The sequence below is a fragment of the Nuphar pumila genome, chromosome 2 (assembly GCF_984573655.1).
Source record: "Nuphar pumila chromosome 2, dmNupPumi1.hap1.1, whole genome shotgun sequence".
Taxonomy (NCBI): Eukaryota; Viridiplantae; Streptophyta; class Magnoliopsida; order Nymphaeales; family Nymphaeaceae; genus Nuphar; species Nuphar pumila.
The window spans coordinates 137259883-137284692 of NC_143250.1; the positions used below are offsets into that span (position 1 = coordinate 137259883).

At 35.0% G+C, this 24810-nt stretch overlaps 1 protein-coding gene across 1 annotated transcript; it reads left to right on the forward strand.

Annotated features, from left to right (window-relative positions):
• Nucleotides 1–4696: 4696 nt before the first annotated feature.
• LOC149847265 (uncharacterized) lies at nt 4697–5736 on the forward strand. Its single transcript, XM_089998364.1, has 2 exons — nt 4697–5100; nt 5175–5736. The coding sequence occupies exons 1-2, from the start codon at nt 4723–4725 to the stop codon at nt 5355–5357; spliced, it is 561 nt and encodes a 186-aa protein (XP_089854490.1). The 5' UTR covers nt 4697–4722; the 3' UTR covers nt 5358–5736.
• Nucleotides 5737–24810: the final 19074 nt, after the last annotated feature.

The window sequence follows — 24810 nt, forward strand, 5'->3', positions numbered from 1 at the left end:
AGGTTTATTTTGTATATATATATATATATATTTATAAAACACTTTTTAATTATTTAGTTTATTTATTATTTTCAATATTATACAACAACAACTATGCCTTCATCCCAAAACAATTGGAGTCGGCGATATGAACCAAAAAAGAAAATCATTCAGAGTCTTCCACATGAATCCTTCTCCTCTAATAATTTCTATCCAATGCCATGTCCTCGGTGAGGTTCAAAGCATTCATATCTTTTCCTATCATCTTCATCCAAGTCTTCTTAGGCCTACCCCGACCTCTTTTAACTAATATATTTTTTCATTTCTCCATCCTTCTAACTGGAACATCATTAGGCCTTCGCCGAATATGTCCAAACCACTATAAACGATTCTCTCTCATCTTATTTTCAATAGATGCAACATGCCTACCTTCTTATGTATCTCCTCATTTTGAATCTTGTCTTTTATTGTATTTCCACATATCCATCTAAGCATACACATCTTAGCTACACTCATTTTTTTTAATATGATGTATCTTGGCAGCCCAACATTCCGTACCACATAGTAAAGTGGGCCTAATTGTCGTCCTATAAAACTTTTCCTTCAACCGCAATGGCATTCTATAATCGCACAACACTCCAGTTGCACTTTTCTATTTCATCCACCCAACCTTTATCCTGTGATTTATATCTCCATTAATTTCTCCATACTTTTGAATGATAGATCCCAAATATTTGAAATAGTCATCCACCGATATTTCTTGCTCACCAAGCTTCACTACACTCCCATTACTACTTCGTTGCTTACTAAACCGATATTCCATATATTTTGTCTTACTCTTACTCAACTTAAAACCTCTTGCTTCCAATGTCTGTCTCCATAATTCTAACTTAGCATTAACCCCAACTCTAGACTCATCAATTAAAGCAATATCATCAGCAAACAACATACACCATGACACATTTTCTTGAATTGATCTCGTAAGCTCATCCATTACTATAGCAAATAGGAAAGGGCTTAATGCAGATCCTTGATGTAACCCAACCGTTATAGGAAAATTGGTTGTCACCCCTCCACAAGTGCGGACATTGGTTACTACTCCTTCGTACATATCTTTAATTATACTAATGTACTTGAGAGAAACATCTTTCTTCATCATTATCCACCAGAGAACATCCCTAGGTACTCTATCGTATGCCTTCTCCAAATAAAAAACCATATGCAAATCTTTGTTCCTCTCTCTATATCTCTCAATAAGTTGTCTAAGAAGATGTATAGCTTCCATAGTTGATCTTTCAGGCATAAAGCCAAATTGATTCTCCGATATCATGACAACCTTCCTCAAACTATACTCAATCACTCTCTCCCAAAGTTTCATAGTATGACTCATGAGTTTTATACCACGATAGTTTATGCAATCTTATATATCACCCTTATTCTTATATAGAGACACCAAAGTACTCTTCCTCCACTCATTAGGCATCTTATTTGTCTGCCAAATTTTGTTAAAAAGATTTGTCAACCATTTTAAACCTTTCTCACCCAAGCATTTCCAAGCCTCGATATGTATACTATCTGGGCCAACTGCCCATTCTTGATTTAATTTTCTTTAAAGCCTCTGGAATTTCTTTCTTTTGAATCTTGCGCATGAAGTCACGATTCATCTCATGAAAAGGAATTGAGAAGTCTCCAAGATCCTGAGCATGACTTACATTAAATAGCTTATCAAAATAATATTTTCATCTCTACTTAATCTCCTCATCTTTGACTAAAACCTTTTGCATTTCATCTTTGATACATCTAACCATACCCAGATCCTTCGATTTTCTATCTCTCATCTTTGCAAGCCTATAAATATCCTTCTCGTTCTCTTTGGTATCCAACTTGTCACAAACCTCCTTATATACCTTATCTCTCGCATTTCGAACTACTTTTTTAGCTTCCTTCTTTACTATTATATACTTTTCCAAAATCTCATTATCACGACTCTTACTTAGATTTCTATAACACTCTCTTTTAACCTTAATAGCTAATTTGACATCCTCGTTCCACCATGATGTATCCTTACCTAGCGGTGCACCGCCTTTAGACTCACCCAATACCTCTTTAGCCACCTTTCTCATGCCACTCGCTATCTTATTCCACGTTGATTCTGAATCCTCCTCGAGACACTAATCAACTTCCTTAACTACCTGCTCTACAAACATTCCTTGTTTAACTCCTTTCAGTGCCCACCACTTGATTCTAGGATCTATCCTATGTCTATCCCTTTTTGCGTCATTTTCTAATTCTAATATCTAAAATTAAGACTCTATATTGTGTAGCTACACTTTCTCCCGCTATAACCTTACAATCGATGCAACAACCCCTATTTCTCTTTCTAAATAGAAAAAATCTATCTGACTCGTATTAACCCCACTTTTAAATGTTCCTAGGTGAGACTCTGTCTTCCTAAACCAAGTGTTTGCTAAGATCTAGGACAAACCAAAATCTAAAATCCTTTCTCCACTTTCGTTTCTTTTTCTTATACCAGTGCCTCTATGGATACTCTCAAAACCATCCCTACTAATGCCTACATATCTATTAAGGTCACCGCCGATGAAAAACTTTTCTCCATAAGATATCCCTTGTAATACTTCATCTAAATCTTTCCAAAATTGACGCTTAATGAAATCATCTAAACCTACTTGAGGTGCAGAAATACTAATAATATTAATAATATCTGTACCTAATACTAATTTAATAAGTAAAATCCTATCACCCTTCATACGGACCTCAACTATATTATCTATAAACTCACGACTAATAACAATCCCTACTCCATTCCTATTCCTATTTATTCCTGTATACCAAATCTTATATCCCCAAGGTTCTATCACTTTTGCTTTCTCACCTACCCATTTGGTCTCTTGTAGGCATAAAATATCCACCTTTCTCCTACACATAACATCTACTAACTCTACCAACTTACCAGTTAAAGACCGTATGTTCCAAGTGGCTAACTTAATTTTATAGTCTTGAACTATCTTCTTTACCCCCACCCATCTAACAAAGTGAGGGAACCCTTGCCTATTTGACACCACACCTCGGCGCCAGTGTGACACGTCGCTTCTGGGTGACGACCTAGCAACCCTTGCTCATTTATCACTGCCTTCGGGCCTATAGAGTACAACGCGTCGCTCAGTAGAGAACACCCCAACTAAATTCTCATATTGGTTCATATTTATAGGGTGTGACTAAGTTTTTATGTTGGCTGTCACTGGCCTACCGCAACCCTCCTACTTTATCCGAGCTTGGGACCGGCAGTGTATAACTAAAGAGTTATACACAGGCAAAGTTTATTTATTGTAAATTATTTAGTTTATTTAGTTTTCAATATTATAATTTTTTAATTATTTACTTTATTTATTATTGCCAATATTTTGCTAAAAAATTCTTTAAATATATAATTTTTTGTTTCTCATGAGATTTTAGCTACCGAACATTTATTGTTTTAAAGGTTTTGAATGTATGCACGAGTAAGATGGTTTTTAGTAATTTCAGAAAAATAAAAAAAAAGTACATAGAAACTGTTTTTTTGGGAAAAACACGAGGCTTACTTTATCGGGCGATAATAATGTTTGGGAAATAACAAATGCTTAATTTATCGGGTGATAGTGGGACCAAATCCAGAATTGATTTGAGATGCTGGTACGATTTGAGATGCTGGTACTGGGTTCGATCTCGGATCCAATCAGACCTACCATAAGAGAAACCATACCCTGATCTTATAAGGATTACGTGAACGAGACATGGACCATACCCCATGTAATAAATTTTTTTAATCTTTTTCCTATATTAAAAAATTATGGATCTTATTTGAAACTCAAGTCAGTTGTGAGTCAGGTATGAAATTTCACAAACCATACCCAGCTTCATATATTAATAAGATCATTTGAGTCTGACCCGTATTCTAATCAGATCTTCTTGTTTATCAGGAGACCCAGGTCCTATAGAGTTTGGTACAGGTTGGGTTTGGGTCAATCCCAACCCATTGACACAGCTAGCTTCCACCTACGGATGTCAAGAGGTCGGCTTTGGTTCGGATCTAAGTAGAACTAGACTCAAACTAGATTTGAGATGATGGTAGCGGGTCCAGACCCGTGTCTAATCGGACTCACCATAAGAGAAATCATACCTGAATTCTATATGGATTATACGAACCAGACCCGGTCCATACTTGATAAAATAATATTTTTTATCATCTTTATATTGAAAAATTATGGATCTTAATTGAAACTCGGGTTGAGCCTAGGTCTGATATGAAATTTCACAAACCATACATGGCTCCATATATTAATCGGACCCTTCAGGTGCGACCCAAATTTTAATGGGCCTTCTTATTTATCAGTTATCACCAAACCCACCACTGAGGTGGTATCTGGTAAGCGGGGTCCTGTGACAAGCTGAAGTCCCAGGTTCGAATCCGTCTGACACATGGAGCTTAAGAGATATCTGGTAAGGGTTTGCCTAACCCCAGCTTGCTTTTCAAAAAAAAATCACCAAACCTTAACCTATATGGTTTGGTACGGGTCAGGTCCGGGTCAAACCCGACCCATTGACAACCCAACTCCCACTGGCGAGGGTTAGATTCGCCACAGGACTTTCCCTCCTAGCAAAAGATGGAAAATTCCCGCACAAAAATACCAAAGAAAGCACCCCCAAATAAATCCCCAGTTCGAATTTCAGAAGAAGCGGCAGGTCATGGCGTCGCCTTCACTATTGGAAGGAGAGTGGGAGGTCTGCAACGACAATGGCTTCGTCTACAAGAGGCGGAAGAGGGACTCCGGCGACGAGGACGTCGTCCGGCCGGCCCCTCCATCGGCCGACCCGGCGGAGGAATCCCGGCTCAAGAGGACACTGAGGAAGAAGGCCCTGCTGCGGCTGAAGGAGAAGTACAGCAAAGAAATCAAGCAGTGGGAACAAATGTCCCAGATGCTGCAGAAAACCAGGGAAAAGGCAGAATCCTCGCTCGTCGATCGCCGCTGCCGAATCGAACCTTCTTCATCTCCCGAATTCCGGCCGATGCCGATGCCGCGGGACGATGCATGCGATATCTTGATCAATGATCTTCTTTTTCAGGTAAACCCTAGGTCTTGCAAGGGTCGACTCCCTCAATTAGGTTTTCTGATGGTGGCTGGATGTTTATTGTGCAGGTAGAAGCTCAGGAATCGATCCTTCAGGATCTCGTTGGGCTCTGCGCCACGGCGGAAGCGGTATGCGACGCCCGCGAGGAGTCGCTCAAGCGATCGTTGTTCGATCTTCCTGTTTGGGCGACTCCTCTCTCTATTATGAACGACCTATCCGTGCTTAATGCGGACGATACGCTGGACGGGTGAGCACGTTTCTTCTTATCTAACCTTCCCTGCTCGGTTGCGGACGATTTCAGTGAATTGAAAACCTGTTTTCTCGGTCGAGATTCGTGTTCTTTCTTTCCTTCTGCGTCTTGGCATCTTGAAAGAAGAGCAGTAACACAGAGGGAGGTAACAACCAATTTCAGCATCAATGGATCTCCATAAGGATCTTGTGCGTATTTGTATTTGTATCCTGTTATTTTTATGTATATGTTGTATTGTGTCTAGGATTAGGGTTTGGGTTGCGAGTGTGAGGAAATTGCTTAAATTGATTGTCTTAGTAAATAGTCTCTTGCAATTAGTGGACAGAACTTGGTGAATCACCTTTCCAAGGTAATGTATGAATCAAATCCCGTCAATCAATGTCTGTGTTTTTTCTTGCTGTATTATCTTGATTTTGTTTATTATTTTGTAGATCACTGATATCTATAACTTGAGCATCGGATAAATAACTCCCATGGTCAAAGGGCTCATATTAAGCATTGCCAGTTCGCTCTTGGGAGCAATATTCTACTTATAGTGTAGGCATAGTTCAAATTTTCATTTCTGATAGCGATATTTGTTTGTTTGAGACTGCTGATCTCCGTCATTATTTGGCTGATTAAATTATGCAACCAAGCTTTCAAAGTAAATTGTTATGGATTTTGAAAATATATTTTAGATTGAAGTGATTGATGTAGAAAGCAGGTTCGAGAGCTGCTAAATGCACTCTGCCATAGAAATTCTTTAGTCAGCCTGTTACTGACCTTCACAGTTGAGAGATGACATCTAGTTATACATGCATAAATTGAGTGTTCATTGTATGTAGCATGAACAGAGACTTTATTGTCTGAAGCAGGGATTTGGCTATACAGTAGCACAGTGGCTCCGACACTGGTCACATTGCATCCAGATTCAAGCTCAAGTTGCCAAAAGCTAGCACTGAACATTTTTTAGGGGGTTGTTGTTTAAGAATGCTGGTCTACATTTATGTTTTTGTCCCTGCACAGGCACACACTGCTTTTAAATTCATTTTTGGTTATTCTGTTGTTGCCATCTTTTACAAATACCTACCTGCTTATATATGAAGTCATTAATGTGGAAACAGGGAAAATAAAGCGATAAAAACTGAATTTAAATTTGAGAATGTCGGAATTAAATATAGATCCATATATTTAATGATTATCTTGGTATTAGGTGTCAATATTCAGGATAGCATGCCATTGAGAGATTAAAAAAGCTCTATGTTTATTAACACGAGAATGCCATAGCAAGGCATGTTTTCTCTGTTCATGAACACCATGCAATATGCTATGCTTAAGAGTTGTGAAGAGAATTCAAATCATAGAATAGATCAATGTATAGCATAGATGGGCCATCTACAAGTAAAGCAAATGTTTAGGTGGTCCGACTTTGTGTAACTTGGATTGAACAATTGAGGTAAATATTCAAATGAAATAGGTATATTAGTAGCATGTCAATTGCTTCTTGGGTAGATATGTATGAAGGTGATTGTGAGTAGCTAGACAAACAAAACAAGTATGTGCTTTTAAACGGAACCTTTGGACTAGAAAGTTACTCTCATTCTAGTTTGAGGGAAGTTTTATTGGCTTGTTTTCGAAAAGAAAGGAAGAAGTATAGGAATCATGGAGTGACCATAAAAAATCTTGAGATTCTTACAAAGAAAGTGAAGTAGACTAGAGAGAAAAAGAGAAAGAAGGTTTTGTAGCCAATGAGTTGTCCAAACTAATTTCTCTTCACCATCCAAATGTATTTATAACAACAATTTGATTAATTACTGAAGTACCTTTTGTTATCAATATTACAACTGTCGTCAAAAGTGTTAATACACAAAAGTACTACAAATATTGCAACAATGGCACCATGTCATGTCTTCTTCATTCGAATTGCATAGGTGTCTACCATGCATAATGTATTCTTTTGAAATTGTTGCCACTTGGATGATAACAACTTTGTAGATAAGTTAGCCACCTGATATAATTGCCAACAAACATTAGTTATATCTCTTGATCTTCTACTTTTTCTTTGACAAAATATTGATCTATTTGAATATCTTTGGTTTTGCCATGTTGCACAAGATTGGCAAATATACATATAAGAACTAATAATGTAACACTTTGGGAGGTAGCTGGGAGACTGACATACAAGAATGTTGTTGGGTGTTGCTAGACCTATAAACCCAGGTTGATGGAATCATAAAAAAATATAAGGCAAGAATAATTGTGAAGGACTATTTGGGGGCATGGCTTGTATTTTGATAAAACCTTCGGCTCACTTCTACATATGGAAATGATATGCATAGTTTTATCACCTGCTGCTGCTCTACATGGTAATTATGTTATTTAGATGTAAAAAATACCCTTTTGCACATGAATTTACATGAGGAGGTCTATATGAAACATCCACCTCATTATTTTGAGATAAATTTGTTAAGATTACTCTATCCTTTTTGTATGTATGTATATATATATATATATATTCATTGTAAAGTCAACTAAAGTTGACTTTACACTAGTTGTTGGGAACTCAGCCCAACAACTAGATTTGTGTTGGGAACTCAGCCCAATAGCTAAATTTGTGTTGAGAACTAAGCCCAACAACTAGATTTCTAGTCTAATGGCTAGAGAGGACTTTTTCTCTCCTCTCTTTACTCTATCTCTTCCTCTCTTTTCTCTCTCTATATATGGGTGTGTGTGTGTGTGTGCCTATTGTGGGTGAGAGAGTGATGGGTAATTTAGGTTCATGTGTGTGAGACTTTTGAGTGCCTTGGATTTCATGCCACTTTCATGACAAGGCATCATGGTCTTGGAGTCTTGTTCGTGATCATGCTTCAAAGGAAATATTTTGACTTGTTAATTGACTTGGATTCAAGGCTTTCTCATTCTGGTATGTACATTGTGACTTTATGGCACATGTTTTTAAAATGAAATTATTTTAAAATAAATATATTTTTCATAAATCCATTGAAAGTAGAATTTATAAAAATTATTGTATCTTGACATATGGTTTTGCGTAAACATAAAATATATATATTTGATTGTAGATAAGTGTATTTTGCAAAAAGTATGTGGTTTCTTAAAGTCTTATATGTTTTTTTTTATGATTTGCAAAATACTAAATTTTATGATATGTCCTCCCTTGTATGACGCTTAATGAGTGTATTCACATGAATCTTCTTGTGATTTTTTTAATATTATAATATTTTAATGAATCTTAGCTTGTGATATACATGATATTTTAAATATATTCTTGTACACCTTAATATTGTATGCTTTCCACCATCGTGTGAATGTGTCTAAATGTTTTTTTTAGTTCAAAAACATGATTCTTGATATATTGTGTGAATTTTCTATGTCAAAAAATATGCTTTAAACTTTTGAATGATTTACTCATTGAGTCGTAGAGGCTATAAATTGTTTAGAAATATCATGAATGTTTTATAGGTTCTCATGAGATTACGCTATTATGATTGTGTGACATCAATGTTTGACTTTAAGCTGTTGCTATATTTAAAACAATCTTATTGAGCAAAATAATTTTGTAAAGGATTAATGATTGATTGAGTATGATATTCGCTGGTTTAAATTAATGAGAATAAGAGTGATTCTTATATTTGATGGAATATTATATCTTGCTTTATATTTTTGGGTATATGCCATGAGTAGCCTTTGTGATTGTTATATTGGATTGCATGAGAAAGCTTTATTTTCATGTACTTGAATGCATTCTTTTACATATTTTATGTGATCTCTTTGTAAACATCCATGATGTGCTCTTAATGAATCCCTATATGTGTACATGCCTCTTTGTTAGGACTTTTTTCTTATAAAAAGCTACCACATTTTTATGTATTGAGCTCGTGTGCCTCTTAGTGATTGGTGGTGCTTGGAATCATTGTGTTCGTGCTTCAACTACTTTTACTTGATTATATTTCTTTTTGGTCCCTTAGTGGACTTATGATCTAGGGTAAACTAGCTCCTTGGTCATTCTCTATTATTTTTTATATAATCTTGGTTGCCTTTGCTTGCACAAGATTTATGATATATTGTCAATTGACACCTTTTTTGTATATGATTACAATCTTACATCATATCCTAAAAATCCTTATTGAAACTTATTTGAAATAATGATTTTCGAGTCATTTATTGTATTCAAACTCACATTATTTGAAATTTATTTTCATGAATTCTTTGTTGCCATGTTATGTCATTTGTTTAGTCCGTCACATAATTTTGTTTGATGCATCATTTCTTTTGGCCTTGTTATTGGGCGAGGGTTAGTCATTGAGGTGAGATATGTACACGTCATGTCATCTTATCGGTCTAGATTCTCAAGTTTATGAGTGACGTGTTGTCATTTGCCTTGGGTTTGATGGATGGATGATTGACCTTTGAACTCATTGGTGTTCAAAATCTGAGTTAGCTGTTGGGGTGAATTGTGTGTGCACCTCATGTCTTGTCAGTTTAGGTATGTATTTAACTGGTAGGTGATTGACCTCAATTTCTATGAGTGTTTTATCACTCATTTGTTTATGTGGCCATTGTTACAGTATTGGATGCTTGATATCTTGTTTACGTGGCCATGGTTTTTTATGAAATGTATATACACTCAAAAAGACCTTGCTAGGCATTTCTTTTTGTAAGAGAAAATAAGAGGAATTAAGCAAGGGGACATGCGCATTAGAGACTACTATAGTACTCTGTCCCCATTATGGGATAAACTTGCTCTTCTCGAACCACAATGAGAATGAAGTGCTATTGCTATGAGGCAAGAGCAAATGGAGAGAAAAAAGTTTTTTCAATTTATTCGTGGGCTTTGTCCCGAATTTGAACAACTAAGAGGATCCCTTCTTCATAGGGCTTCTACCCCTCTTAGTGAAATTTTAGTCGATTTATGCTAAGAAGAAACTCGCCTTGCTCTAAAGAAAGATATTGATGATGTCCATGTGGTATCAAGACTGGGAAATAATATGAGGACATATAAACCTCCTCATTTTTTAAAAAATAACAATGGTGGAGGGAGAAAAATTATTTGTCCTTATTGTAATGAATCCGGTCATCTTTGACCGGATTGTCCTAAGCTCAAAAGAAAGGTGGTTTCCATTGAAGAGTGTCCAATCAATTCAAGTGAAGAATAAAAAAAGAGATGGAGATATAAAAGACTCCATTGCACAACTTACCGAAACTCTCCAATAATTTATGAAGATCAATTCTTCCACACCTTCTACCTTCGGTGCTGCGATCTCATCAATTCCTAGTATGTCCTCTTGGATTCTTGATTCAGGTGCCTCTTTCTACATGACTCCAAATTTTTCTCTTTTGTCAAAGCCAAGTCTCAATTCTTTTAAATCCTTCGTTTCCACGGCTGATGGAACATCATTAGATGTTGAAGGAATGAGAAACCTTGAAAAAGTTTATGGTCAAAACCAGAGTTACCGGAAGCGCCTAGGCAAAAGGGGAAGCGCAAAACGTCGCTCTTCCGAAGCGTGAGGGGAAGCGTCCCCCTTTTTTGGGAAGGGCGCTTCCCTTTTATGGGAAGCGCGTCCCCCTTTTATGGGAAACACGCTTCCCATAAATGGGAAACACGCTTCCCATAAATGGGAAACACGCTTCCCATAAATGGGAAGCGCGCTTCCCCCACGCTTCCCCCTCGCTTCCCCATTTTTTTCGCTTCCCCCTCGCTTTCAGTTCGCTTCCTAGGTCGCTTCCGGTTCGCTTCCTAGGTCGCTTCCGAGACGGTTCGGAATTTTCTTCTAAGTGGTCCCACACTTCCCCACTTCCTAAATTTTTGAAAGTGCCTCGCTTCCCGCTCCCGCTTCTCGCTCCCGCTTCCTCGACTGGTAACTCTGGTCAAAACAAAGAATTTTATGTTCTAAAAATTAGAATCATTCCAAAACTCAATTAAAATCTTTTTTCGGTCTCTCAAATCACTGATTTTGGATGTAGTGTCTCTTTTTCACCAACCAATTGTTATATGCAGGATCTCTTGTCCGAGAAGCGGATTAGGCAAGGCCATAGAAGAGGAGCCATATATTACATGATTTTTTTGTCATTGCCATCCAAATCTTTTTGTAATAATGTTCAATCAAAAGATCTTGAGACTTGGCACAAAAGGCTTAGTCATCCTAGTATTTCCAAGTTGTATCTTTTTTCATTTTTGAAAAAAAATTGTAATAAAAAAATATTTATTTGCAATGATTGTATTCTTGAGAAAATGCATTTGCTTTCGTATTACATAGTAATTTTATTTCCAAAAGACCATTTGAACTAGTGCATTCGGATATATTGGGTCGACACCCGTTATGTCTAAAGGAGGTTATTCCTATTATGTTGTCTTTATTGATAATTTTACTAGATACACATTGATGTATTTTATTAAAAACAAATCCGATGTCTTTTCCAATTTTAAAGAATTTAAAGTTCTTATTCAAAATCAATTTCAAAACAACATTAGCTATTTTTAGATCCGATTACGGAGGAGAATATATGTCAAAAGAATTTTAAAACTACCTTAAACTAAATGGCATTATATATCAAAGATGTTGTCCAAAAACTCCTCAACAAAATGGTCTTGCCGAGAGGAAACATAGTCATCTCATTGAAACAACAAAGACTCTTCTTGTTTCTAAACAAGCTCCAAAGAATTTTTGGGCAGAAGCTATTCTTACCACAACTTATCTCATAAATTGTATGCCTTCCTCTTCTTTAAAAAATGTTTCTCCTTTTGAGAAATTGTACAAAATATCTTCGGATTTTAAAAGATTGAGAGTTTTTTGTTGTTAGTGCTTTGTTCTTTTTCAAGGACAAGATAAATTATCACCAAAAGCTCTTGAATGTGCTTTTATTGGTTACGGTGAAAATAAAAAAGGTTATAGATGTTATAATATACAAAACAACAAACTTTGTTTCAAAAAATGTGACTTTTCTTGAAGAACAAAATGGTTTTGGAATTCAAAAATCTAAAGAAGAGATTGATTATTCTTTTTTATTTGACTTATTACCTAGAAATAAGTCTAAAAGTGATTTAATTTGTGATCATACTTATAATGACAATTCACATCAAAATGTTGATTTGTCACATCAAATTGTTGATTTTCATAATGAGAATCCTAATAATATGCATTTGTATACTCAGCGTGAGGGCAATGAACATCAAAATGCTTTCGATATATACTCTTAGGACATCTCCTTAGAAGATCTAGTTGAAGAAACCCAACCTAGGCGATCTACGATGAATAGTAGACCTCAAAAATTTGTGTCATGATTTTTTTTCCAAATTATAAAACTTATCTTATGATGATACATTCCTATCATGAGCCTTCAAATTTTAAAGAGGCTAAGCAACATTCACATTGGGTTGATGCTATGAGACTTGAACTAGAAGCACTTAACAAAGCCAACACGGACCATCGTAAGTCAACCATTAGGGAAACGAGTTATTTCATGTAGATGAGTTTATAAAGTCAAAACCAAGAGCGATGAGACATTAGAAAGATACAAAGCTAGGTTAGTTGCTAAAGGATACATTCAAGAATATATAATTGATTATGAGGAAACCTTTGCCCTAGTTACTAAGATGACCAGTGTAAGAACCTTGATAGCTTTAGCATCTATTAAACAATAGCCTATGTAACAACTAGATGTTAAAAATGTATTTTTAAATAGGAATCTTTGTGAAGAAGTATTTATGGATCCTCCACCGGGTCTTGAGATTGGTAAATGAAAAATTCTTAAACTTAACAAAGCCCTTTCTGGTCTCAAACAAGCTTCAAAAGCTTGGTATGGTCTTTTTAGTAAAGTTGTTCTTGTTAATGGTTTTACCTCTTGTTATACTGATACTGCTTTATTTGTTAAGTCTGCAGGGGATCACATAACTATCTTATTGTTATATGTTTATGACATGATCATCACTGAAAATGATAAGAAGAGTATTGAACTTATTAAAAATATTCTCAAAAATAATTTTGATATGTCTGACCTTGGGTTTCTAAGGTATTTTTTAGGGCCGAAGTTGCATATTCTCCTTGAGAGTATGTTCTATCTTTGATGAAGCTTGCATCAGACATTATTGTTAGGTCTGGATTAATTGACGAAAAATAGTGGACACTCTCAAAGTAATCAATGCCAAGATGAGAGCCAATGATGGAACTCCTTATCGTCAACTGATTGGATCACTAACATATTTGTCTATTACTAGGCCAGATATTACTCACGTTGTTCACAGTGCAAGCCAATTTCAGACTGCTTCTACTTCTATTCACATGGCGGTTGTAATGAGAATTATCAAATATTTAAAGGAAACTATAACAAAAGGACTATTTTTATCCTCTTCATCTCTTAATTTCATTGCTTATACCGACTCTGATCGGGGGTAACCCCAATGATCATATTTCTACAACAGGTTATTGTGTTTTTCTTGGAGAATCATTAATTTCTTGGAGATGTAATTAACAATAGAAGGTGTCCCTTTCTTCCACATAGGCTAAGTACAAGGCGATGGCCACCACTACCACTGAACTTGTTTGGCTGAGAAGTCTGCTCAAAGGTATGGGCGTCATTTTCTCTATTCCTTCAAAGTTGTGCTGCAACAACAAGAGTGCTATTTACATTCTTAGCAACCACACCTTCCATGAACGACCATAGCATATAGAGATGGATTGTCACTATGTTCGAAGATGAATTCTTATGGGGTACCATTCAACTACCCTATGTTACTTCAGAGTATCAGCTAGTGAAATTTTTCACCAAAGCATTGTCATTGCCTCGCTTCTATTTTCTCTTCAGCAAACTGTCGGTGATCTCAACGTGTGTTTGAAGGGGGGTGTTAAAATATATTGTTATTATATATATATATATATTGTAATACCCACTAGGGGTAAAATAGTCTTTTCACATGTATACTCACATCCATTAGGGATATGCTTTCTTCCTTTTTTATTTTCTTTTTTTCTTTTGTATTTATTTTTATCATGAAAGGAGGGATCCACCATAGAGTTGTTGGACCCCTCCAACGACTCTATAGGAGCCCCTCCTTGGTTCCCTTTTGTAAATAAATAAGGGGCTTTGCCCCATGTGTTTTTAAGTTTGTTTAAGTTTTTCTTAATAAAGGTTCTCATATTTTTTTAGCTTTCTTTCTCTCGTTTTGTGTTTGTCAATTGCCACTTTGTGGCTTATTATATTTTTGCCCATTAGTGGCCTATTGCTTGTATGCTTGTGCATCTCATAGTGACATTATCTTTTCTCATTAGTGTTTCATTACAAAAAGTTCTTTCTTGGAATGACAATTTTATCATTTTGCCAAGAATACAATATTCATATGTAAAATTTTCAAGATTACAATTTTTTTGTATATTTAGAAAGTGTTGGATTTTGGAACATTAGGATGACCAAGTCTTTTATGCCATAAATGCAAATCCAATTTTTAAACATTATAACAAAAAGTATTCTTGGGTATTTCAAAAAAATCCATGGAGTATAAACCTTCTCTATGGCATTCCCCAATCAACTTCCTTGACTGACGATTATGCACTCGGCAACCAATAGAAGAAAAGAAAACATTATACCTATGGTCATATAATTGAGAGACAAATAAAAGATTTAAATTTAACTTGGGAATATAACTAGTTTTTGGAATAGCAAACTATTTTAAAATATTTTTGAAATTTTCTATTCTCTTTATCTCAACAGATGCCCCATCGACAGTAAATACATTTGACCTAATTTAGTTATGACATTCAGATAAAATATCACTATTTTGTGTCGTATGAAATGATGCACCTGAGTCAAGAAGCCAACGAGATTTATCAGGGTTAAAGATGCCAACAGAAGAGATCTCCTTTTAGTAGAGGTTAAAAAACTTCTACAAGTTGAGTCAAGGACATGCTCTCAATGGTTGATTCTTGTATAGTTTTGAGCTCACTTGACTCTTGTGTAACCGAGGCAACGTTCTTCTCATATGATCTCTTTAATTTAGGACAATACGTCTTTACGTGTCTCAGTTTACGATAATAATAGCAAATTTTTTTTCTCAAACTCATTGCTTTGTTTTTCATAGTGATCATTGTTTGGTCTCCTATAATGTGGTGGTTTGCAAACATAGACATGGTTTTCCGACTTAGATACGGCTAGGACCGAGTCATCTTCATCTTTAGATGTTTTCTTTTTTAGTCTATTTTCTTTCATACTTAGCTTTACAATGGTATCTTCAATAGAGAGGACTTTCTCTCTATGAAGAAGAGGCGATTTAGTAGACTCAAACTCCGGTCTTAAACCATTGATGAATTGATATAAATGCTCCACATCAATTTGTTTTTGGCGGATTTCTATGTCTTCGGGACAATGTTATTTAAGCTCAAGAAGCACCAACTCGTTTCAAAGATCGGACAAATCACTAAAGTATTCTTTAATACTTTTTTTTTCTTGAGTCATAGTACGCATTTTGTCTTGCAGATTGCATGTGTGCAATATCTTTAAGAGAATACATTATCTTAAGAGTCACATGCTTTATTTGCATGCTCAAATTTAGCTAGACTTGAGCATTTCTTGATATCAACATTATTAATGAGCCAAGACATAATCTTTGCGTGCCCCATTCTCCGTTCTTTTTATTTTTTCTCATAAGTGACCATAGCATTGGTCTTTTCTACCTTCATAGGAGATACTTCTTTTTCTCCTTCTATCTTAGTAAGAATTAGCTTGGGTTTCGAATTAGATCCATCCACTAATCCCCACGACCCTTTTCCCTATATGAGGTGTTTCATGATTGAAGCCCATGTTACATAGTTTGTCATTGAGCTTGATGGGTTTTATGGTGACATTATTATTGTCATCCATGTTTACAAGGACTAAAGAGAATAAAACGAAGATAGAGAGGAGAAAAAAGAGGGGAGAGAAAAACAAAGAAGATCACAAACACTCCACCATCAAGAGAGCACCTCCAATGAAGAGCACGAACACTCCTCTACAAAGTGACCACTATAAACTTTTTTCTTGAAGCACAATCATGATCTCAAAAGCACTTAAATGGATTTTACAAAAGAAGCTTTAACTCTTCAAATTCTTGAGTAGCATGCATTCCAATGCACTAAAAATCAGCTTGATCTCCAAGATTTGATACCATATAAGGAAATGAGTTTCTCCAAAGATTTTCACTAAATCACCAAAAGTGGGCACTCAAAAGAGTTCCACCAAATTATCAAAATGAACACAAAAAAGCCCCAAATGGGCTTACACACAAAACCCACCAAAAGTGGCCAACACAGGAAATAAAAAATAATATTTTTATTGAAGTAAACTCATGCAATAAGCATTAAATTTGAGAGGGGTTTCAACCCCTATATACACACAACATGAGAGACTACAAGAGAGTTCTTGGGAGTGTCCAACGACTCTAAATAGAGCCGATGGACCTCCCAACATCTCTCTTGTTTGACTCAGTCTACATAGATTGACTAGTCCAAATAAGACAAATAAGATAAAAAAAAGTAAAAAGAGAACTATTCTAACCTTGTTGCTAACCTAGTTACACACACATATATATAAATATATATAGCTATACATATAAATACATGTGTACATATGTATTTATACTATATATATTTATATTTTTAACATTGGGTAGGGAGGTTTTTGCTGTCGATTCCCTCGATTAGGTTTGCTGATCATAGTTGGATTTTGTGTAGGTAGAAACTCAGGAATCGATCCTTCGGGATCTAACTGGGCATTATGCCACAACAGAAGCGGTATGCGATGCCCACGAGGAGTCACTCAAGCAATCATTGTTTGACCTTCCTGTTTGGGTGACTCCTCTCTCTATTATAAACAACTTGTTCGTGCTTAATGCGGACGATGTGCAAGATGAGTGAGCTATGTCACATGGGTGCGGGTGCGACTGAATTTCAAAATTTTTGGACACGGGGACACGGATATATATATATATATATATATACATATATATATATATACACAGTCTGGTAAAGATTGTGCTCAACAAAGTTAAAAAAAATATATCTACACAGTCTTTGCTCAGCACAGTCAGGTAAAGACTGTGCAGCACAGTCTGGGTAAAGACTGTGCTCTGCACAGTCTTTCTCTCTAAAGACAGAAGTATATAAAAAATATATAAAAGATATATATATATATATTTAGTTTTTATACATTTTTTGTCTTAAAAAATGGATAAAAACAGACTCGGTCAATGTTGACCGAGTCCAAATCAAGGACGGACTCTGCCTCGACTTGTTGACCGAGTCCGACTCGGTGTTGACCGAGTTTGGGCCGTGTCCGAAGCCGCACCCGTGTCGGGGCGTGTCGACTCGGGTGCGGCGCCTCCTTAGCCGAGTCCGTGTGACATAGCGAGTGAGCATGATTTCTTATCTAACCTTCATTTATTGTGAACATTTTAATGAAATAAAAACTTTTTTCTTGGTCAAGGGACATGTGTTATTCCTTTCATTTTGCGTTTTGGAATCTAGAAAGAAAAGAAAGCAAGAACACAGAAGATTGTAATGAAATGAGAGCACTCTCACAATCCACAACCCATTAGGGTTCAAGCAAGGAGCAAGGTGATCACTCACACAACCCAAATATGGGTTCAAACACACAAAAGACCACTAAGTGTCTAAGGCAACAACATAAAAAATAAATGTTCTTATTCATAAAATGCATACCTTACAAAGAGGTGAAAACCTCATATATATACAAACACAAGAGGGAGTGAGAGACTCCTCTAGCCGTTGGGGAGCTCCCAACGACTAGAAATCTATCTGTTGGTACTCCCCAACCGCTCTATTGTGTCCCTTGACACAAAGCCTAATACCAAAAGAAATAAAAAGGAAGAATAAAAGAAGGAAACAACAAAAATAAACGGACTTATTACAATATGTGAAAAGAGCAAAATACCCCTAGAGGGTATTACCTATTACATATATATATATATATATATATATATATATATATATATATATATATATATAAGGTATCTTAACACCCCCTCTCCTTCAAACTCACGGTGTGACAACTGAGAGTTTGCCAAGAAGGAAGTGAAATCTTGGTGACAGAAGCGCTTTGGTGAAGAAATCCGCTAGCGGATATTTAGAAGGCACATATGGCAAGATGATAGTCTTTAAAAATTCTTCACGGATATAGTAGCAATCCATTTCGATATGCTTTGTTTGCTTGTGGAATGTGTGGTTGCCTGCAATGTAGACTGCCCTCTTATTGTCACAACACAATTTTGAGGGTTCATTTATGTGAACTCTCAAGTCTTCTATTAATAATTGCCTTAACCACACTAATTCAGAAGTCGTAGCTGCATTGACACGATACTCTACTTCTGTAGAGGATAAGGACACCTATTGTCTTTTGCATATCCAAGATATTAAAGAATCACCTACAAAAATACAAAATTCAGTGGTTGAGTGACGATCATTCATATCTCCTCCCCAATTAGAGTTAGAATATGCAATAATCTCTAATGGGGATGAGGATGATAAAAATAAAACATAATTAATTGTATTTCTAACGTATCTAACTATCTTTGTTACAACACTTATATGTATTGTAGTGGGAGAATGCTGAAATTGACTAGCAGAATGAATAACATGAACAATATCAGGATGAGTAATAGAAATGTAAGTTAGAGCCTCAATAATTTACTATGCAGAGTTGGATCTTTTAGAGGTTCTCCATCATCTTTCTTCATTTTTGGCATTGATGACCTCTGGCATATCAACTCGTTTTTTCATCTGAAAGACCTGATCTTTCTATTATCTCGGCTGCATACTTAGTTTGATACAAAAATTCACGGGGTGAATAAGCTACATTAATTCCAAGAAAATAGCAAAGAAAATCAAGAATCGTCATATCAAAGCTAGCTTTAAGAACATCATTGATATGACTAACTCCCTCTTTATCGCCTCCTGTGATAATTATATCATCCACATATAAAAACAAAATGACTATGCATGCATAAAAAAACTTAACAAACAATGCAACGTCAATGTAACAAGATTTAAAACCTAGTTGAACCATCACATTGCTAAAGCGATCATACAAAGCCTTAAGTGTTTGTTTTAGGCCATACAAGGCTTTTCGCAAACAAAGAACTTTCCCATTTGCCAACCCTAATCTGGGAGGTGGTTCTATTTAGACTTCATTTCGATTCCGAAAATCACTTTTAACATCCATTTGAAATATGGGTCATTCTAATAGATGTTATAGTGCTGAGAGTTCTAACTGTGGTAATCTTTGCTACGGTGGCAAAGGTTTTTTCATAGTCTATCCCATACTTTTGACTAAACCCTTTGGCCACTAGCCTAGCTTTGTATCTCTCTAGTGATCTATCACTTTTAGTTTTGATTTTGTAGACCCATCTATATTCTATGGTTTTCTTTTCTATAGGCAAAGTTTGAATTTTCAAGTTTTAGCATTTTCTAAATCTTCTAATTCGTTGTTCATAACTTCAATCCATTGATAATGATTTTTAGCCTCATTGTAGGAGGATGGTTCTACATAGGAGTGAATGATCATAAGAAAACTCTATAATTGAGTTCAAATAATTCATATGATACAAACCTATTAGGATAACTTCATATATCTTCTAACATTAGTTTCATCTATGTCTTGATTTTGAGAGCATGTCTCTAAGGCGCATGGAAGAGAATCTTGAGTCCGATGAAAATAAACTTGAAATTCATTGTGAGGTTCAATTATATTGATAGGAATATTGTTCTCATGTGCATCATGAGTATCATCATTGTCACTCTTGCACATTTTGAATATCATCATTTACATTATCAGCATCATCATCATACTCAACAATATCATCATGCATTGTAATCAAGTAAACCAAGAATGAGTAGTCACAAGGTTTCTTACACTCAATTTTTCTAAAACCATTTTTCTTTTCAAAAAAGTCACATTTCTTGAAACATAAAGTTTAACTTTTTCAATATCATAACATTTATATCCTTTTTGGTTTTTGGCATAACTTAAGAAAACACAAGGAATAACTTTGGTGAAAAGTTTATCTTTTTTGTTAGAAAGAACAAAACATTCACAACCAAAGATTCTTAATCTATTATAATGAGTTTTAAATATTTTTTCAATAGAAGAAATATTATCAATATCAGTATAAGGCATTCTATTGATTAAATAGATTGTCGTTAGAGTGACTTCAACCAACAAAAAATTTGAAACATTTTTGGAAATGATAAGGGTCTTAATGGTTTCAATAATGTGTCGATGTTCCCATTTTGTTGTGGGGTATAAGGACAATATTTTTGATGTACTATTCCTTATTGATCAAGGTAATTTTTGAAATCATTATATAGGAATTCTCCTTCGGAATCGGTTCTAAAAATTTTAATGGACGTTTTAAATTGATTTTTGACATAAGTATAAATTTTTTGAAAACAATCAAATACTTCAGATTTGAGTCTAAGAAAATAAATTCATGTGTGTCTAGTAAAATCATCCACAAATATCACATAGTAGGATACACTTCTTTTAAACATGATTGACGCCGGTCCCCATACATCCAAATATATCAATTCAAAAGGTTCTTCATGATTTTGGAATGACCCATTTTCCACTCTTTTCATTTTTTTCGTAATATGTAACGACTTTATGCATTTCTTCTCCTTGATGCACCACCTCTTTGCCATTTTCATTCTTTGAGAAAACAAGTTTTGGTTCTTTTTCGGAGCCATCCACCAAACTCCATACATCCTTTTTCCAAATTTTATGTTTTATTATGGATGGTCACATCACATAGTATCATTGAGTCTTACGGGAAGAGAGACAATGACTTTTCATTCATTTTCTATTGATACAATAGAAGAAGAGAGAGAAAAAGAGAGGGAAATAGAGAGAGAAATAGAGAAAGAAATAATAGAGGGTTCTTTAGGACACCACGAGCCCATGATCATATAATCTACAACCTCATGTCCATACGAACAATCTTACACGAATGATAATACCGATGACTTTGATACCATGTAATGAAATGAGAGCACTTTCACAATCCACAACCTAATAGGGTTCAAGCAAGGAACAAGGTGATCACTCACACAACCCAAATATGGGTTCAAACACACAAAAGACCACTAAAGGTCAAGGCAACAACATAACAAATAAATGTTCTTATTCATAAAATGCATACAAGACACATACCTTTCAAAGGGGTGAAAACTGTTAAATTATATGTAATAAACTAGGAATCTTTGTTAGTTTATTTTAGTTTAGTTAGCATAGGTCTAATTTAGTTAGAATCAGAGTTACCAGAAGCTTCTTAGGTAGGTGGGAAGCTCGCTTTGGAAGCGCGATACTCCTTGCTTCCGAAACTTCATGGGAAGCTCGATTCCCCCACGCTTCTTCTATGCTTCTCATACACATATTCTATGCATATTATATACTTTTTTCATATTTTTTTCATATTTTTCATGTATTTTCTCTCGCGCTTTCACTCACTTTCCATGTACTTTCTTTAAATTGGTAACCATCATTGTTAGATTTTAACAAAAAAAATTAACTTTTACAGAAAATCATGAAATATAAGAATGATCAATTTTATTTTAGTTTTTATTTGTTTTTTGTTTGATTCCATATTGCTTCATTTTTTATTCATATTTTGCTTTTAAATTGAAACTTCGCTTCCCGCTTCGTATAAATTTTAAAATGCCTCGCTTCTCGCTTCTGCTTCCCGTATTGTTTCCCGCTTCCGCTTCCTAGTTTGGTAACCTTGGTTAGAATAAGATTTTTTGTTTTTATTTTTTTACTTTATAATCTTTTTGATAATTCAAAAGGTAAAGAGGACGTTGGCCTTCCAACGGCTCTATTTAGTAGAGTCGTTGGAAACCCAACGACTCCTTCCTTCTAGCCATTCTCATTGTGTATAAATATGAGGCTTTGCCCCTCATAATGTAAGCTTTTCTTGAGTGTGATTTCCAATCAATAAAATATATTTTTTTCTTATTGTTGCATACCCTTCTTTAGGTATTTTGTATGAACCTTTGTGGTTCTTGTGAGTGTTATTTCTCGGCACTTTGGTTGGTGCTATTTGAAGTTTCGATTGGTGGTGATCCAAGAACTCATATTCTTACAAAAACCCCATATATATATATGTATATACAAACACAAGAGGGAGTGAGACTCTTCTAGCTCCCCAACGGCTAAAAATCTAGCTGTTGGGACTCCCAAAAAGCTCTATTGTGTCAAGGACAATAATGCCCTTGACACAAAGTCTAATACCAAAATAAATAAAAAGGAAAAAATAAAAGAAAGAAAAAGACTTTTTACAATATGTGAAAAGACCAAAATACCCCTAGAGGGTATTATCTATTACATTTACATAAATGACTATATATATATATAATGTACATACATTATATATATTGTATACATATATATGTTAGAACCGTATATACATGTACAAGGTATTTTAACAAAGATTTCAATGAGAAATCATTAGGACTCAATAGAAGCGAGGCAACAACTAATTTCATTAGGTGCAATGGATCTTTGTGTGCATTTGTCTCTTTATTTTTATAATAAATATTGTATCATGTCTAGGGTTTGAGCAAGTGTGAGAAAATGCTTAGGTTGATTGTCTGAGTAAATTGTCTCTTGCAATTAGTGGACAAAACTCTGTGGAAGCGTATCGTAACCTTTATCAATCTGGCCCAAAACCAGATACATATTGTATGGTACTTTTTAATAAAAAATCCAAAAAATCAAGAAAATCCAGAAATGTTCTTAAAAATTCATAACAAAAAAAAATGGTTAATTGCATAAAATAACACCATAATATCACATATCAAACAATTACAAGATGCATAAAATATCAAACATCCATTAATCAAGATAATATGCTATGAATGTCATGCATATCTCACAAGAAAAATGCAAACTGTGAATAAACAATGAAAATAAGCTAACAAGTTACAAGATTCATATTAGTGCATTTTTATAGAAACAAAAACAAGATCATATGGTGTTTTTCAATACTTAAAAATTTTACATAGTCAAGTTTTTTCAAAAATAAAAAAAATAAAAAACTACATAATGCCAATCATGACCCTCATCATCATCTTTTTGCAAGAAATTACCTCCAAATCACTCTCAAGCTCTTTAAGGATGAAGTATGAATTAGTGCAACTTATTATGCACTACATGCGTGTTGTAAGACATTCCCTGTATCGGTATGATACACACCCGTATCGGGATATGGGTGTGTATCGTATCATATTATTTAATAGATACAAAACATATCTTATTGTATCGTACAATACTATATTGTACTTACAACATTGATTGTGAAGACAATTCAACTCATAGAGTAGATCAGTGTCCACCATAAAAGGGCTATCCACAACACAAACAAGAAGTTTAGGTGGTCCAGCTTTGTGTAAAATGAGTTGGACTGTTGAAGTAGACATTCAAATGAAACAGATATATTAAAAGCATGACAGTTGCTTCCAGGAAGCATATGTATGAAAGTGATTGTTAGTTGAATGGACAAAAAACAATTCTATATTTTTAGGTGGAACCTTTGCTCTGGGAAGCTACTCTTTTCTAATATGAGGGAATTTTTATTTGTTCATTTCAGAAAAAAGGAAGAATAGGAAGCATGGAATGACTTGCTTTGAGATTCCTGCAAAGAAAGAGGACTAGACTAGAGAGAAAGAGAGAAGGTTTGGCAGCCAATGGCTTGTCAAAGTTAGCTTCTTCTTTGCATCAAAATGTATTTAATATTTATAATGAGTCAGATTAATTTCTGAAGTACCTTTTTTTGTAACAATATTATAGAATTAGTCAAGACTCAAGAGTGTCATTGTGTCAATCATAGAAGTATTACAAATATTACAACTGCAGCAGCACCATTTTATGTTTTCTTCCCTCAAACCGGGCGTGGATGACTACCACACATACCATAGTTTTTTTAAATAATTGCCACTTGGTTGATAGCAGCTTTGTGGATAAGTTAGCCACCTGATGTCATTGTTAACAAACCTTGCTGGTTTCTCTTGACCACCTTTTTCTCTAAGAAAATATTGATGTATCTGAATGTCTTTATTTTTATTATGTTGCACAAGATAGGCAAATATGGTTAACAGTACTGGTAATGCAACACTTGGAGGTAATTAGTAGACCAACAAACAAGGATGCTGTTGGGTCTTGCTAGGTCTATAAAATCGAGTATAAGGCTGATGGAGCCATCAATAGATATAAAGAGAAACTAGTTGCGAAGGGTTATGTTTAGGAGAATGGCTTGGATTTTGGTAACCTTCAACTCAGTGGTATATATGAGAATGGTCAGTATAGTTTTACCACTTCCTACTGCTCTGAAATGAAAATTATTTCAATTAAATGTAAAGAATACCTTTCTACACAAATATTTACATGAGTACTGTGTGGAACATTCACCAGGTTAATTTTAG